This window comes from Saccostrea cucullata, unplaced genomic scaffold (genome assembly GCF_032062105.1).
Source record: "Saccostrea cucullata isolate Sc308-1 unplaced genomic scaffold, CSIRO_AGI_Scuc_v1 ctg23652, whole genome shotgun sequence".
Taxonomy (NCBI): domain Eukaryota; kingdom Metazoa; phylum Mollusca; class Bivalvia; order Ostreida; family Ostreidae; genus Saccostrea; species Saccostrea cuccullata.
Genome location: NW_026922168.1, coordinates 1 through 19,201, shown reverse-complemented (window position 1 = coordinate 19,201; position 19,201 = coordinate 1). Strand labels below are relative to the sequence as shown.

The window sequence follows — 19,201 nt, the reverse complement described above, 5'->3', positions numbered from 1 at the left end:
TGAACTGATGCATGCAGAAAATTTGAAAATGTGTCCTTTACCCAGTTTAGTAATTACCAATTGTTTCAATTATTTAGATTTTTAAAAAATCATGATATGGTTATCTGATATATATATCTTATATAATTTTTGCAGGCTCTAAGAACAACAACAATGACATTCAGCATGTTCAGCTCAAAGATACGGTGCCAAAGAAGTTTCACAGATTAATTTCCTCAGACTTGCTACACACATATGTTTTTAGTAATGAAAGTGAAGCAAACAAATTCAGACAGGAATCCAAAAGCAATGCAGATAAGACAGTTATTGTCTTCGACAAGTCCAAACCGCTGTATTCAAAAGTTGGAGACAATTTGTCAGAGCTTGGAACAGAATTGGTAGAAAGTACTGAACCATGGGTTGTGAACCTTCTTGTAGACTGGTGCCACCAAATCGAGGAGGTGATTTGTCAAAGGTCTTCCAAATATGAAAGAACTGAGACATATGGTAATAATTTATGTTTTTAGTCTGACAACTTCCCAAAGTTTCATATAAATCGATTTAATCGACAATGAAGGAGCTATATAGGTGACAACATATTAAAAAAATTTAAATTTAACCAAGTAAATTTCATGATACAAAGGGTAGAAGTTCAGACTCCAAGCCAAAATCAAACTTGTATATAGTATTTATGTGTAAAATATTATAAGACATCTTTTATCTTATTTATACTCAACTGAAACTAATAGGGAGTAGTGATACTTTTAACTGGGTCTCTTTTATAATTCTAAGTATTAAATATACATTGTATTTAAACATTTGTTTTTGTAAAATATATAACTTTATATCTCAAGTGGTTTACACAGAAATTACCATTAATTTTGTTTGGAAGCTTATGAAATTTCCATGCACCACTGGACATAACAAGTCATGTAATTCTCAAAACAAAAGCTAATTTCTTAATTTACCTCAAAAATTTTCTACCATTCAATTACGTGTTAATCCCCAGAAAATATTTGAAGTTTACTTATGCTTTGAAATGAATGTGCACATAAAACAGCTAGTCATATCAATATAATTTCTTTGCAGGTGGAAGTAAAGCAAGTGCACCAGGTACCAGCAGCAGTTCAGCATGTGCACCAGGTACCAGCAGCAGTTCAGCATGTGCACCAGGTACCAGCAGCAGTTCAGCATGTGCACCAGGTACCAGCAGCAGTTCAGCATGTGCACCAGGTACCAGCAGCAGTTCAGCATGGTCCAAAATTGCAACCAGTCATCTTATAGAACTACACACTTTGCATTCTGCTAAATTCACAAAACCTTCAATGAAAAAGAAGGATGTGTGGAAAATTATTTGCTCTGAAATTTGCAACAAGGGCTTTTCTTTCACTGTGAACCAATGCGAGCAGAAATGGAAAAATCTCACAAAAGCCTACAGAGACTGCATTGATCACAATTCAAAGTCTGGTAATGACAGAAAGGAATGTCCTTTTTACAAAGAATTGCAGGAATGTTATGGATATAAACCCAACGTAAAACCACTGTTTACCCTAGAAACTCACAAGGAGAATGATACAGAAAGCACAGATGCAGAGCAATTTAAAGCAGAAGAGTCAACTTCAAGTGACTGTGATGCAGTGACCCCTAAAAGAAAAAGGAAAAACCAGCCAAGTGAAATATTAGCCATCTTAGATGATATGAGAAATGAAAACAAAGAAATGATAAAGACACTAAAAGACCAACATGAAAAGAGAATGGAAAATGAAGCAAAAAAAATTGAAATCATGAGTCAGTTAGTGGAAGTAATGAAAAAACAATAATTATCGTATGATGGGAAATTATGATTTATTAGTGTACCAAAGGGATTACAGGTGGTAATTTCTGGAGAGTTAGCTCTGAAAATGCTTGAAAATAGCTTTTAAAGCTTACATAAGAATGTTTCATTATGTTTTAATTTTGAATACCTCATTATTTTGAGGAAAGTATCCTCTGTCTTTCATTTTTTAGCTCACCTGAGCCGAAGGCTCAAGTAAGCTTTTCTGATCACATTTTGTCCGTCGTCCGTCCGTCCATCTGTCTGTCCGTCTGTAAACTTTTCACATTTTTGACTTCTTCTCAAGAACCACAGGGCTGATTTTGACCAAACTTGGTACAAAGCATCCTTGGGTTATGGGGAATTTAAATTGTTAAAATGAAGGGACATATCCCCTCGCAAGGGGAGATAATCAAGAAAAGACAAAAATAGGGTGAGGTCATAAAAAAAATCTTCTTCTTAAGAACCACTGGGCCAGTAAAGCTGAAACTTATGTGGGGGCATTTTGGGGTAGTGTAGATTCTAAATTGTAAAAATCATGACCCCCGGGGGAAGGGCGAGGCCACAATGGGGAAACAAATTTTTATATAGAAATATGTAGGAAAAATCTTTGAAAATCTTCTTCTCAAGAACCACTAAGCCAGAAAAGAAAGCTGAAATTTATGTGGAAGTATCCTGGTATAGTGTAGATTCTAAATTGTTAAAATCATGACCCCCGGGGGAAGGGCGGGGCCACAATGGGGAATCAAAGTTTTACATAGAAATATAGAGGAAAAATCTTTGAAAATCTTCTTCTCAGGAACCACTGAACCAAAAAAGCTGAAACATATGTGCCCATGGAAGGATCATGGGGTAGTGTTGATTTCAAAATGTCTTAATTATGATCAGTGGGGTAGGGTGGGGATGCATTATGTATAACAAGGGTGAAATCTGGTAAAGTACAGAATGGTCAAAGCTTCTCAGGTGAGCGATGTGGCCCATGGGCCTCTTGTTTTATTTTTTTATTGCAATAAATATTAAAAGAAGTACATGTACGTTTTATTTTCCACAGGCTCAGCATTTCGGAATTTGATCATTTGATGGAAATATAAATATATGTACTGCATTTTTTCAATTTTTTTGTAAGATAAACAAGGAACTACGACGGCGTATTAGTGCCATTTTAACAATGTAAAAAAATTTTTAAAATCGTTTGTACAATTTAATAAATCGTACAAACGATTTACTAAATTGTACAAACAATTTATTAAATCGTACAAACAATTTTAAAAAAAATTTCTACATTGTTAAAATTTCACTAATACGCCGTCATAAAGAACAAATAGACAACAATATGAGATTTTTGTATTCAGAAAAGGGTATCATCTTCACATGCATGTGTATTGTTCTTATCACCCTCCTATAATTGAGCATAGAACAACTCACAGAAGTCTTGAAATAATGTCCCTTTTTTCATTTGCAGCAGTGCTTCCACATAAAATTTCAACAAAGCTGTTAATTTCGTACTCTCCTCCTTCCTCAATAAACTCTATACAGTCATCATCATGCTGTAAACAAAATTCGTGCAATACACAGCAACTAATGACTACTTTTACAATTTTTTCAATGTCCTGAATATCTACATATTTTAAGCGACGGAATCGTCCTTTTAAAGCTCCAAAAGTACGTTCAATGACCATCCTAGTACTGCTGTGGATGTAGTTGTACTGATGTTGACGTTGTGTGAGGTTTCCACGGTCCCTATAGGGAGTCATCATCCACATTTCAAGACCATAAGCCGAGTCCCCCAAAAGGTGTGAATTGTAAGGAAGCATCTCCTCTGGGTTGTTCTGAATTCTCTGGTGCAACTCTGAGTTTTTAAAAACTCGGGAGTCATGTACCGATCCTGGCCAACCACAGTTAACATCTAACAAATGCATTTTTGAATCGCACACTGTCTGAAGAATAACAGAAGGAAATAACTTTCGATTAACGTAGTTTTCTGGACAATGGGTTGGAGTTTTTATAGGTATGTGACTGCCGTCAATGGCACCAATTACACCCGGGAAATTTTTTAAATCTTTAAATCCTTTCACAACGTCGGAAACCTTTTCACCAACTGGCCATTTTATGTACTGCTGCAGTAGTTGTCGACAAACAATATTTGCAAGGCGCTTTACAATATCAAAGACTGTGTATTCGCACACTCCAAACTGATCACCAATAGCTTGTATTGTCATTTGTGTCGTCAAATAGCGTATGAAAATTAATAGCTGCTTTTCCATGGATATAATTGTTTTGTCTTTAAATTCGAGGAATATTGACAAAAGAGATGTAAACGTTGCTCTACTCATTCTAAATCTTCGTCTGAAATCTTCTTCGGCATACTTGGGAATGATCTCCTCAACGTAATTATTCATACGAGGTATTCTCAACCGACGTTGAGGGACCAGGGTCATTAGAGCAGAACACATTGAAGTTTGCATTTGGAGTAGAGACAACACACCAATTTCATTATCTTTCTCCTTATCATCACTTTCTAAAAATGCGCTGTTAATGATCAGTGATGCACATGCAAGTTTAGAGTGCGCCATCTTTGTTCACAAACTGTTCACAAACTGTTCATTTGTTTCACGGTTGTAAACCAGATTAAAACTATAAACCAGTTTAAAAACTAGTTTTAAACCTTAAACCAAAACCTGAACCAGTTTATGTGCAACAAATTCGCCCTTAATCTGTTAAATGAAAACTGAAATATTTCGTACCAAATTTGGAAGTCACATCTGTGTAAATTGTTAAATTTTCCATGTTTGGCAATATTTCCCAAGTTGTCTCAGAACAAGTACAAGCCTCTCTACATTCATTGATTGTACTGTGGCTGGTGATGGCAGCCTATCAACCTTTTTGTTAACAAGTGTGAGAACAGCCCTGATTACTTTTGCACAATTCTGACTGCTTACATGTAGCTGAAGTAATTCATATAAACTTTGTCGTAATTAAACTGTAAACTCATTCTCATCAAAATGATTTACAATCTCTTGGTACATACATGTATCTTGTGTTTTATCAGCAAGCCAATTTTTCTCAGCTGTTACATCATCCAATTCTTTATGGAGCTTTTCTAAAGTATCTTCTTTCTCATAAATTTGTCTTTGGAGATTTTCAACTGTGTCAGTCACAGTGTCAATTTGTGTTTTAACATTCTTTTTATTCTTTTTCTCGTCTAAAATTTAAAGTCAAATCTTTTCGAGAGAACTTTTTAGCTCGATCTACTGGTCAGAGACCAGAAGAGCTTATGCGATAATAATGCGCCCGTCTGTCTGTCTGTAAACATTTTTCTAAATGCTACTCCTCCTACAGTTTTGGTCTGATTTCAATATAACTTGGCACACAGGTAGACTATAATAGGATACATAATTCTGTGCATCACTTTTTGATCTCGATGAATGTTGTTGCCGTGGTTCCTAAAAATGGAAATTTCTGTGAAATGCTTTCAATATGCTGCTACTCCTCCTACAGTTTTGGTCTGGTTTTAATATAACTTGGCACACAAGTAGACTACACTAAGATACATAATTCTGCGCATCAGTTTTCGATTTCGACAAACGGTGTTGCCGTGGTTACTAAAAATAGAAATTTCTTGGAAATGCTATCAAAGTACCACTCCTCCTACAGTTTTGGTCTGAATTCAATAAAAGTTGCTTAATACGTAGACTATAATTAAATACATAATTTTTTGCATCTGTTTTTAATTTCGATGATGGGTGTAGCAGTGAATACTAAAATTAGAAAGTTTGTGAAATGCTTTCAATATGCACCTCCTACAGTTTAGGTCTTATTTCAATATAACTTGGCACACAAGCAGACTACACTAAGATACATAATTCTGTGCATCGGTTTTGATTTCGACAAACGGTGTTGCCGTGGTTACTAAAAATAGAAATTTCTGGGTAATGCTATCAAAGTACTACACCTCCCACAGTTTTGGTCTGATTTCAATATAAGTTGCCTCAAAAGTTGACTATACTAAGATACATAATTCTGTGCATCGGTTTCTGATTTGACGAACGGTGTTGCCGTGGTTACTAAATATAGGAAATTCTGTGAAATACTTTCAAAATGCTATTCCTACAGTTTTGGTCTGATTTTAGTATAACTTGGCACACAAGAGGCTATAAAATAAACATAATTTTATGCATCGGTTTTTAATTTCAAAAAACGGTGTAGCAATGGTTATTTAAAATAGAAATTTTGTGAAATACTGAAGTACTTTCAAAACAATACACCAACAGTTTAGGTCTGATTTCAATATAACTTGGCACACAAGTAGACTACACTAAGATACCAAATTCTGTGCGACGAACGGTGTTGCCGTGGTCACTAAAAATAGAAATTTATGTGAAATGTTTTTGGTCTGATTTCAATATAACTTGGCACAGGAGTAGACTATACTAAGATACACAATTCTTTGCATCAGTTTTTAATTTCGATGAACGTTGTTCCCGTGGTTACTGAAAATAGAAATTTCTGTGAAATGCTTTCAATATGCTTCTCCTCTTACAGTTTTGGTCGGATTATAATATAACTTGGCACACAAGTAGACTATAATAAAATATGTAATAGCTTTCATTCACGTCATTAAACGTTAGGCGGCGCTGCTGTTTTTTAAGTGGTACGCGGGACGCTTGAATCCCGAAAGCGCTTGTAACTAATAAAAACAACATGGATTCCGACGCTGTGGATCTGGGAGATAGTCCGGTATCGCGCTTAAAAAAGGAGTTGGTCGATCGCGGAGCTCGGACAGCTGGGCGAAAGACTCAGCTTATTGACAGGTAGTTTCATTTATCATGTAATAATTTATTTTTGTTGCTGTATATTAAACAACAAATACATATATCAAAGCATGATTAGTAAACAGAGAGGCTTTCGTGATAAAATGGAACAGGTACGGCAGATGCATCTCAACAACGATTTTGAGTGCTGTTGTTTCCCCCTTTTCTCTTTATATAGATATACATGTATAATCATTACTATATTAGATTAAGAGCCTACATCAGAAATGACAACTTCACGCCAGCGTCCATCAAACTACCTGAGCCTTCTGTGGTGGACTGGCCCACATCAGGATTTAAGCAGCTTCAAAAGGACCACCATCTTATCCTTCCTAAAATATCCAAGGAGCAGATAGAGGCCTACTTCATTTACAGAATGGCTGGTATAATGGATTAGCTTGCATAAATATAGAATCTCTCATGGTTTATGGTTGGATATTAATTTTATTCAACTAGTTAACATTTTCTTTTCTTAAGCCTTGAAAAAGGGATAAAAAAAAATTGCACATCAAATTTTGATAAAAAATCACACATCTTACCACAAATCAATGGGAAATTCTTTATATAGTATGTTAAAATAAAAGAGTAAAACATGACATAATCTTTGTAAATACAATTTCATTTTTTAAAAATAAGAAAAAATTAAATGATATGGATTTTTTCTCTCAATTAAATGAAAGTAAACTATACAGTGATACAATAGAGTTCCTGGAATTCAGAAATATCATTCAACTTAAAATACATGTACTTCGTTACTTTCATTCAGATGACAGAGATGGTGGGATTGATTTTAAGTCTATAACAAAAGGACAACTGATGTATGAAAGTGACAGAGTACTGGCATGCTCCATACTTATTCATGATAACATATACCTAAGTGGCATTGTAGGAGCAGCAATGAAAAAAAAGGTTACATATTTTTTAATCAAGTACGACTGAAATTATTTCAACATGACAAAGTGAGCATTAGTGCTCTTCATGTTATTCATTTCAATTTCATAATGATTCAGTTTTAGTTGTTAACACCTCATTTAATTGAATGAATATAAATCATATAACCTGGATTGCCTACGTCAAAAACGTATTAGTCCAATTGATGTTTCACTTAAAATACAGCAATTTTGAACATGTTGAAGGAACAATAATTTTATTTTCTACATTTAATAACTGGAAAATTAAATTATAAGGAATGAACTAAACAACTACCTAAGTTATACTGGTTTGCATATGATTGGCCACATGACAAAAGGTCCTTATGGCTTTCTTTGTAGAACAGAGAAAAAACGTCACAAAGATGTGACGTTGATTTTGTCTGAAAGCGTTCTTAGTGAAAGCGCGGATTTTTTCCCCATCAAAACATGTTTCATTTATCAATCATGAAACGCACCTGTGTTAACAGAATAATGTTTATATGCTTTGTGAAATTAATTTTATAATATTTACTTATTTTTTTTCAATCTTTATTAAATCCGAATATTTATATTCCGCGCCGGTTTCTTCAGAATTATACGGACGACAACTCTTTCCTTGACAACACTTACTGAAGAAGAAAATAATGCTTCAACAATTTAATCATTTCCTGTAATGGATGAGTTTGAGGTATTGGCATGTCTCTTTAAGTATTAAATAATTTCAAGATTTGTCACTTGCTATAGATTTATAAATTATGATATAGCCTAGACATCGCTCTGAACATGTTGATCCGCCCGTCTGCATCTGTTTACGTTTGGAGTCATTGACAACACTACGACTGACGAGCTATAACTTCATAACATCTTACTAAATTGACCATAAAATACTATTCAGAACCTGGTTGTTTTTGCAATTCTGTATCGAAGATTTCAACACTATTGCATGAAATACACAATTAAATAAAATCTCACGTTTGTCAAACGCCTATAGCATTTTATATTCTGTTCGTTAGTAAACAAAGAGAGATAATCCATCTACACGAATAGGGAAAAAATGAGGCCTCACAAGGGGAAATGATTTTAGCATGAGAAATACGAAAACAAACGTAAATGCCAAAATATATAATATTATCAGTTCATCAATGTTATTTGAAATAAACATGAGAACTGGAATTTCAGAATTTACTAAGAAATTAAATATTTTGTGTGAAAAATGTATATCAAAAATATATTAAAATTGATAACAAATTAAAAAAAAAATTCAATACTGAAATTAGAATATTTTTATCTTTTTATGAAGATCTGTAACAATGTACATGCATGAAATTTGTTAATTAAAAATATTTGATGATAAGTAAAGAAAATAATTTTAAGGCAAAAATAAAAGTTTGATAAACTAATGAAAAAATAAAAATAAAATAATTTGTTTCACAGAATTAAAATTTGTAAACTGCTTAATATTGCATTTGATATCATCTAGTAAGATTCTAAAACTGATTATCTTTTCTAAATGTTGAATTTTCATAATGTTACCTATCTCTATAGTCGTTTTACGCCACTTTTTTGGGTTTTAATAAAAAGAAATTAATTGATTTCATTAAATTATTTTATTTTAATTTTGTTTCAGGAACTTGATAATCTCTTCAGTGATCATTTTGGCATTCACACAGATGGTCGTAACAGAGAGCTACAAGACGACAAATGTACAGAAAGTACCGATGATGAAGATGAAGTAGATGTCGACGAAATGGTGAACTTAAGGGTCTCACAATTTGTGCAAGATCGCAACGACGGCAGTATGGATGCTAGAGAACAAGAAAATACTGAGCAAGCAATCGGAAACACGGATGAAGATTCAGAGAATTTGAAATGTAACTGTGTGAATAACTGTTTCGAAAACTTTAATTCAGCAGAAATCAGGGACCATATTTACAGACTACGTGAAATGACGAAAGACGAGAAAGAAATGTTTATAATGGGGTCGATCAAACAAATTGGGAGTAAGAAAATCACATCGAAACGCAAAGAACGTAAAAGGCTAAGTTACGAGTATACATTTCAAGGACAGGGAATCTGTAGAACAGCATTCATGACCATCAATGACACATCTGAAAAAGTAATGAAAAATATTAGTAGGCATTTAAATGACAACGGAGCAGTTCCCCGAGAACATGGAAATACCGGGAAAAAACCCACCCATGCCCTAAAATATGAGGATGTTCAAAATGCCATTACTTTTATCATCAATTATGCTGCAGAGGTAGGAATGCCCCAACCGGAGGCTCCAAGAGGAAGCGACGGAAACCCACCTATCTTCTTACCGTCATCAGATACAAAGAAAGGTATTCACGAGCGTTACCTAGCCTCTTGTGAAGGTACAGATGTTCGTGCTCTGAAATTATCGTCTTTTACGTCTGCCAAAGGTGCGAGTGCCTCAGAAAAGAGATTATTGATGCAGTGACTGAGGAAGAAAAGCTGGCTTCCACTGAAAAGTTTAAAAAACATTTGGAAGATGCAAAGACAGAAAGAACTCATTACAGAAACTGTGTGGAGAAGTCGATAGAAGAAATGTCAACCTGGGAGGGAGCTGAGCTGACCAATGTGCACTATACGTTTGATTCGCACAACATTTTCAATTACCTCACCACTCCCGTCAAATGGGACCCACTTACTTTATACAGCTGCGAAGAGTGCAGGTCTTTGGAGTACGGATAGATGGTGTGTCCAGACAAATCAATTATGTGATTGACGAAGATCAAACTATAGGTAGGTTTCCACTGTAAAATCTCTCTCTCTCTCTCTCTCTCGCTTGCTCTCTCTCTCTCTCTCTCTCACACACACACACACACACACACAAAAATACACACCCTCCCTTAAATATAATAAATATTTATATATGTATAAAAACACTATAAAAACTATTACGACTTTTATGCATATATGTATTTGCAATTCATGATAAAATTTTATTTTAAGGACAAGATGGGACATTGACAAATGGACCAGATGCTGTTATAAGCATGCTGGACCATGCACTCACAGAAAACGGATTTGGGGAAAGAAAATGCTCTCTTCATGCGGACAATTGCTCAGGTCTGTTATCATTAAAGTATCAATGCTTATATGTTATGATTTAGTTGTACATGCCTTGTGTATGTGTTAAAAAAAATATCTTGATTTTTTGCACAATAGGACAGAATAAAAACCAATACGTCTTGGCATACTTGTGTTGGCGTGTGATGACCGGTCGACACGAAGAAATCGAATACTCGATGCAAATTCCTGGACACACAAGGTATACAATATTTCTCAGTTGTTAAAGCTATTGTCATCTTTAAAGTAAAAAAAAAATTATTACATGTTATATAATTTAATTTTTTTAGGTGTCTTGTAGATAGTGGCTTTGCCCACATTCGGAAGTTGTACCGGCGTTCAGATGTCGATTCTTTGGGCCAGTTCCAAACGTTAATTAATAAGTCTGCCGTATCAAACGAAGCAGTGTTATTCCAGACCGGTACTTGGCAGTGGAGAAGTTGGAAAGTGTTTTTATCCTCCCACTTCACTGCATTAAGAGGCATTAGGCAGTACCACCACTTCAGATTCAGCGCAGAGAATCCCTGGAGTGTGTCCGTTAGAGAGCGCGTCGACAGCGAGGAAAAGTTAGTGTCCATAAGAAAGAGAGGAGCACCAGAATTCGATGCCACGACACTTCCAGAAGTGATTGTCCCTCCTGGTCTTTCCAAGGAAAGACAGCAGTACCTATATAGGACTGTGCGTCCATACGTCCGACCAGCCCACCAGGAGGAGTTGTGTCCCACTCCCGCGGAGGAGTAGATATGTCCCGGACACAACCACACAATGAATGTATTGTTATTGGTTTTAGGTTATAAATTAAGTTTTGTTGTTTTAATACAGTTATATTTTCAATAAGTTAAGATGCCCATAGTGATAAAATTTTCTTTATAAAGATATATTTGTAAATTATCACAAATTCACTGTTATATTATTTCTAATGAATTTTTCAATGGTATGCATAGCAATAGTTTAAAGATAAAATTTACTACCCACCCAGAAACGTTGAGTTCCCTTATTACTTTGATGATGAGTAACATGAAATGACGTAGTACATATATTAAGTATTCTTTACTAAATTAGATTAATATTTTAAATGAAGAAATAAAGATGATAATTTAAAAAAATACATGTAGTATCAAAGAAGAATTAGTTTTTATGAAATATTAGATCAACAGAGTTATTTGCAAAGATTCATAATGACGTTCATGACGTTGAAGCATTACGTTGCTGAAGATCAACGTCATTAGCAAAAACTCATTACTTTAAATGAAAAATAAAAGTATTTATGGTTGACAGATCACAATGAAACTTCATATTATTAATCATCTGACTTGTATCTACTTAAATCAACAATAATCTGAAAATGTGAAAAAAATGCCATAAGGACCTTTTGTCATGGGGCCAATCATATAACCTGAGTTTGAAGAGTTTATGTTTTTTTTTAATAAACTGCTTTGTAGTTTGTAAATCAAAGTGTAAACTGCCCCAACACAGGTTATACCAGTATAACTTTAGTAGCTATTAAATTCATTCCTTAGATAATATTTATTGCTACAGGTATCCTACATATACAAGATAAAAATAGACAAAAAGTCTGGAGATCCTGTAAACACACACTGTGAGTGTCCAGCAGGGAAGGGGCCTCATGAAAGCTGCAAACACATTGCTGCAGTCCTCCTGATGATATAAGAGTTTACAGAATCAGGAGAACTCAGACTAGGGAAGTCGTGCACTGATACTTTAATGATGTTTACAAAACCAAAATCCTCCTATGATGGTAATTTATTATTCCTTTAAATAATTCAGTAAATTCTGGATATTGTAACTTGTAAGTTTCTTTGATACTGTATAATTTAACCCATCAGTTTTAAAACATTTTTGTTCATTTCACAGTAGTGCAATATGTTTATTTTTTTGTGTGCTTTCAAGGATCTCCAGTCAAAGCTGAAAACCTTCCAACAAAGAGGAAGTTAGCTGCAGACTTCCTCAGTGACCCAAGGCCAGAGAAAAGAAGAAACTGTCCTGGATACAACGACTATGTACAATCTATAGTTACCAATTATTGCAGCCAGTCCTCAAATGACATCTCATTCCGATACATGTATGGGAAGGCAAATATTCAGGTATATATATTTGAATGAAATAAGAAATTAATTACATTCTGGTGAAGTTGTATTTTTTAACAGTGTACAAGTAATTAATATGACAAAAAAAAATTTTCAAGGCTGCTGTCAAAGACCACGACTATTGCCAATTGCCTTTTACTGAGCACTGGGTTGATAATTCCATTAAGGTACATGTGATAGATTTTGTTAAAATGAATCTAACTCTAATTTTTAGTTGTTTATCAATTAATGCTAATTTTACACATATATAGGTTACAGAATCTGATGTAGTAAGGATTGAAGAGTCCACAAGACAACAGAGTGCAAGCCAGATTTGGTTTATCGAGAGGAAGTGGCGCCTTATGGCATCAAAGTTTGGGGAAATATGCAAGGCCACTTCTCGTCGAAATACCAAGAAGCTGTGTGCTGCATTATTGTCTGATGTTCAAATCAACACTGAAGCTTTGCGGTATGGAAAAAATTATGAGGCAAAAGCTTTGAAAGTATTCAACAGCAAATTTAATGTAAATGCTAAGAAATATGGGTTTTTTGTTTGTTTAGACAAGCCTTTTTTAGGTGCTTCTCCTGATGCTGTTGTTGATGGAAGTAGTATTGTTGAAATTAATACTGTCCATAATAATAATTGTCCATTTAATGGCAGAAATGATGTTGTGAAACCAGGGAAAAATTTCAAATTTTTGAAATATGATGATGAGGGTAAAATTGTTTTGAAGACTTCAAGCAAATATTATGACCAGATACAAGGCCAGCTTTATGTATCTAAAAGGTCTCTGTGCTACTTTGTTGTATATACCTTAAACGATTTGTTTGTACAGAAAATCTTGTTTGACGATGAATACTGTAACAATTGTCTCCTTCCTAAGCTAGAAACTTTTTACAAAACGTTTTTCAGAAGCTATGTTGCATCACTGTTTTAAAAGGAGATGTTATTTGTATTGCATTGCACAGAACTATCTTTCAGGAGTCCATTTGCCATTCAAAGTGGTCAATGGTCAAGATACTTATAAAAATAATTAAGAAATAAGGTATCATTTTTTGAGTGTTATTGGGATGTAAAACGGGTTGGTCACGTGATCAAATCCCATAAAGCCCGAAGGGCTTTATGGAAGATTTGATCATGTGCCAACCCGTTTTACATCCCAATAACACTCAAAAAATGATACCTTATTACTTATATTTACATTTGTGACTTATTCATACTTTAAACTTGCCTGATTGTGACTTTTAACGTGTGAAATGCATTATTTTTCAAACCCAACGGCATGTTTGTAATCCACTGACCGCGCGTCGACCCTTTATGACGTCACAGAGAAATTACGTCGAACGTTTATCCATAGGAACATCTATGACCTCTTGACCCCGTACCTGTATTTATTTAAGAAATAAGGTATCATTTTTTGAGTTTTATTGAGATGTAAAACGGGTTGGTCACGTGATCAAATACCATAAAGCCCGAAGGGCTTTATGGAAGATTTGATCACGTGCCAACCCGTTTTACATCTCAATAAAACTCAAAAAATGATACCTTATTACTTATATTTACATTTGTGACTTATTCATACTTTATATTTGCCTGATTGTTACTTTTAACGTGTGAAATGCGTTTATTTTTCAAACCCAACGGCATGTATGTAATCCACTAAACGCGCGTCGACCCTTTATGACGTCACAGAGAAATTACGTCGAACGTTTATCCAAACGCACATCTATGACCTCTTGACCCCATACCTGTATTTACACAGTTATAAAAACGCTTGCCTTCAGTTGTGTTATATAAAGGAAAACATTTGCAAATGTAAATATACAGTTATAAAAACGCTTGCTTTCAGTAGTGTTATATAAAGGAAAACATTTGCAAATGTAAATATTAAGTGTAACAAACAGTGTTAATACATGTTTATTATGTTCCCCAAACGAAGTTGGGGAACATATTGTTTTTACTCTGTTTCTTATTATTATTATTATTATTTTTCTTCTTCCTGGGAAAATCTTTTCCGCGAATGATCTTGTAAACTACACATCCGACTAAGGTGAAACCTTTTTAGGGTCAGTAGGCATGTTATGTAGATTTGCGGAACAAAGGTCATTTTGCGCGCACGTGCTTGCAAGAGCGTGCACGTGCAACACCAGAAATGACCAATATAATAAATATTGCCGTAATTTTTTAAATTTTAGATGAAATGTTTTAAAACTCATAATATAAGGATATATTAGTAGCATAGACAAGATGACGTGGTCAAAATAGCAAGATCTCACGCGCATGCACGTGCGCTTCGCTCTGATTGGCTGAAACTAAAGTCTCAATATCTTTCTTGTTTTTTGATAAAATCCTTTGAAATTTTGAATATAGTCATACATTAGGGAGATCTACTGCCTGATATAAAAGAATTATCATGAAAGAATGTGCATGCACGTGTGCTTGCAAGAGCGCGCACGTGCAACACCAGAAATGTCAAATATAATTGATATAGATGTAACTACTTAATTTTTTAATGAAATGTTTTGAAACTTATAATATAAGGATATATTAGAAGCATAGACTAGATGACTTGGTCAAAATAGCAAGATCTCACGCGCATGCACGTGCGCTTTGCTCTGATTGGCTGAAAGTAAAGTCTCAATATCTTTCTTGTTTTTCGACAAAATTCTTTGAAATTTTGAACATGGTTATACATTATAAAGATCTACAGCATGGTATATAAGAATTTTCATGAAAAGCATGCGCATGTACGTGTGCTGTAATCTTATTGGCTGAAAATTTAGATGTCTATAACTTTCTTAGTTCTCAACCAAACCGGATAAAATTTAGAATATAAATAGGTATAATGGATTCCTACATAATGGTACTATCAAACTTGAATGCACGAACATTCATTCATGCACGTGCACGTGCGAAATACGCAAAATGGCCAATATTAAAAACATTTGTAAAGAATTTTTTTATTTATTCTCACGATATATAGATATGTTAATTGTTTAGACAACATACTGTGATCATCTTGCATGTACATGCACGTTCGTGCGCGTACAATGCGTTAAATGAAATATAGTTGATATCATTGTACCTTTTATAATTCTTTGATGAAATCCTTCGATACTGATAGTATTTTTTAAAATGTCTTACAGGAATAAGGCACAAAAAAGGGAATTGGGGAGCGTTTGGGGAACATCTGTAACGGTCCCCGTTACAATTAGCACTAGTTGCATTTGGAAATATTTATTTTATCAATGGGTACATGTCATAAATTTTTACATAAACAAACATATATTTTATTTCATCTTGTCTAAAAACAAAAATTATTTGTACTGATATTCCACCACAGCTCTCAAATACTGAACAGTAACAGTTTGCTAAATATGGATTTTCAATATTGCCTTGAAGAGCATGTTTCTTTAAAAAATAGTGCATCCTGGTCATTATTGTATGTTGTACAGTATATACATGTAATTTTCAACTGTACTACAGTATTTAAAAAATATATACTTTTGCATGGGTTTTACATGTTTTTTTTTAACAATCAATGGAATTAGAACCCTCCAGTTTGTAATGTTTAGGGCTTCCACAAGAACATGAATGATCTTTATACATGTATTGAATACTGCAAAAACTTGAATGATAAAAGGTATTAATCTCAACACTATCTCTGTGGTGAAACTGAATTTTATCCATAAATTATAAGTACATAGTAGCAACAGTTTTTTTTAAAATAAAAAGTAACATTGAATATCATCTTATGCATTCTTTGGAACAATATTTCTCCTGAAGTTTGATATGGCAAAACAAATAAATATGATACGAGACCCTAACTGAAGTTTACTTTTCGAAATCCCATGCTTCAATATTTTGAAACTCTTCGACAAACCCATGACTCTCTCAATGTGGATTCTTTTAGACGTCACTCGTCGATCATGAACCACTTCGTCTGGGTCTAATTGCGATTTTCCCTTTAACAGCGTAGGGGTATTAATATGAACATCTTGATTAGCAAATAAATCCTGAACCATAATGCCTCTATCAGCCATTATGGAATCGCCCTTTTCAAACAGCTTTAATGTAGGCTCCAGAAGACAAGATTTTTCAATTTTCTGTCTGTCAGAAGCAGAGCCACCATAAGAATCAGAAATGAAGGTTATGGCACCCTTTGGACTGCAGCCAATCATGGTCTTGAGTGTGTTTTTGTGCTTATAATTTGACCAAGTCACACTCTGACAGTTTACATGGGACGGCCTTTCAATAGATATCTCAGTGGCATCTAGTATAACTCTGGTGTTAGGGAATTTTGATTTAAAGTCTTGGGGCATGTGCTCATGGATGACAACTGGAGATGGCCAAAAGTTAATCTCTTTTAATTGAAAATACATGAAATTTATCCATGTAATAATTATTCTGGATACCGTGGACGCTGACACATTAAAAAGCATTGACAATTCAACATCTTCTTTGTCTTGTCTAAGTTTGACAAGAGTCATAAACAACTGGTCTTTTGGATGAAGTAATGAACACTGGTATGTGAGCTCATATGCCCTGGGTCCAAGGCAGTGAAAAAACATCATAAAGTGGTTGTAATCTTGAAACCCAGTGTAGTAGTTAATGATTTTATCATTATTCATGACACTTTCAACAGACAGTTTTCCGAATGTTGGAATTTCACATTGTATGCCTTGGTGTTGCAGTGCAGGCTCTTCAGTTGGACATTCATCACAGTCAACAAGTTCTGATTCAGTACTAACCTCTACTTCTTGCTGACAGCCAATCTCCTGGAATGGAATTAAATTTTCTGGGTGTGTTTGCCTCTTCTTAAATCGTTTCTCTCTTGATGACTCTTCATTACTTGCGTTAAATGTAAAAATTGAAGGAACCGCATCTTCCTTTAGTCGTGATCTGTCACCTTATCAAAAAGAAATAGAATGAAATTAATTTATAAGATGAGGAAAATCGTTTGAAATTTTGATTGTAATTTCATTGAATATTTATAAAGTATTGAACTGGATGTTGATATTTATAACCACAAGCTAAAATAAAATTAGGAAAACATATGAAAAGTTTCTTAAATTAAAATGAATTATTATTGAGTATCGTATTTATTCTAAAAACAATTATCATGCTTATGCTTAGGTTGCCGAAATATATATTTGAATAATTTTTACTATAGGCCCCATACAATGGAATTAAAATTCTCCCAAATAATTTCATCCGCTTCATCTCCATCATCCTTGCTTGCATGTCTGTTTTAACAGGACGTATACCTGGGACATTGAAAACAAACCACAAAGCAACACGAACAGGAATTCATTTTATTAGTTAAAAAAAACAATCATAGAAAAAAATAAATGAAAATTCAACAAAAAACAATCTATGAACGTGTAATTAATACCGTGACTAACCTAATAGCGTCGTCTTGAAGTCACTGGGGAGGAAGTGGGCGTGACACACAACGTCAAATTTGCCAGGTGTCCATAGACGCTTTCTCTGGTCCGTTCGTGTAATAGCAACTCGCCATTTCAATTTCAGTGTATTATCAGACGGAAAGCGATGCCCGCCTGTATTTTTACACCCAGGAACGCAACAATATTGCGGCATCCCTTGTTGTAATGAAATCTATCGTTACCTATACAGTCAGTAAGTTAGCGTCATACGAAAACATTCAAGCGTCTTCAAGACAAAGTATCCCGCATTCCACTTATAAAACAGTAGCGCCACCTTTCGACCTAAAATGCCCGGGTGGAACCTATTAACATTCATCGGTTTTGATTTCCATGAACGGTGTAGCAGTGGTTACTAAAAATAAAAATGTTGTGAAGTACTTTCAAAATGCTTCTCCTAGTTTTGGTCTGATTTCAATACAACACTACACTAAGATACATAATTCTGTGCATCAGTTTTTGATTTCGACAAACGGTGTTGGCGTGCTTACTAAAAATAGAAATTTCTGTGAAATGCAATGAAAACGCTACTATGATTTCAATATAACTTGGCACACAGGTAGTCTACAACAGGATATATAATTCTGTGCATCAGTTTTTGATCTCGATGAATGTTGTTGCCGTGGATCATAAAAAGAGAAATTTCTGTGAAATGCTTTCAATATGCTGCAACTCCTCCTACAGTTTTGGTCTGGTTTTAATATAACTTGGCACACAAGTAGACTACACTATACATAATTCTGCGCATCGGTTTTCGATTTTGACAAACGGTGTTGTCGTGGTTACTAAAAATAGGAATTTCTGGGAAATGCTATCAAAGTACAACTCCTCCTACAGTTGCCTCACAAGTAGACTATAATGAAATACATATTTTTTGCATCTTTTTTTAATTTCGATGAAAGGTGTAACAGTGGTTACTAATAATAGAAAGTTTGAAATGCGTTCAGTATGCTACTCCTTCTACAGTTTTGGTCTGATTTCAATACCGGTATAACTTGGCACACAAGTAGACTATACTAAGATACATAATTCCATGCATCGGTTTTTGATTTGACGAACGGT

General features: G+C 34.4%; 3 protein-coding genes and 1 pseudogene across 3 annotated transcripts; 2 read left to right on the top strand and 2 right to left on the bottom strand.

Annotated features, from left to right (window-relative positions):
* Positions 1 to 135: 135 nt before the first annotated feature.
* Positions 136 to 1,933, top strand: LOC134261314 (uncharacterized; the record flags this gene model as incomplete). The annotated part of the gene is made up of 2 exons (XM_062743754.1): positions 136 to 486; positions 1,069 to 1,933. Coding segments are annotated over 2 exons (1,082 nt in total), but the record flags the coding sequence as incomplete, so codon positions are not given.
* Positions 1,934 to 3,213: 1,280 nt separating this feature from the next.
* On the bottom strand, positions 3,214 to 4,365 carry LOC134261313 (putative nuclease HARBI1). Its single transcript, XM_062743753.1, has one exon. It carries the CDS (start codon positions 4,363 to 4,365, stop codon positions 3,214 to 3,216), a length of 1,152 nt encoding a protein of 383 aa, XP_062599737.1.
* A 5,094-nt stretch (positions 4,366 to 9,459) lies between these two features.
* LOC134261312 (uncharacterized) lies at positions 9,460 to 11,541 on the top strand (annotated as a pseudogene).
* Positions 11,542 to 16,447: 4,906 nt separating this feature from the next.
* On the bottom strand, positions 16,448 to 17,604 carry LOC134261311 (uncharacterized; the record flags this gene model as incomplete). The annotated part of the gene is made up of 1 exon (XM_062743752.1): positions 16,448 to 17,604. A coding segment is annotated over one exon (1,157 nt), but the record flags the coding sequence as incomplete, so codon positions are not given.
* Positions 17,605 to 19,201: the final 1,597 nt, after the last annotated feature.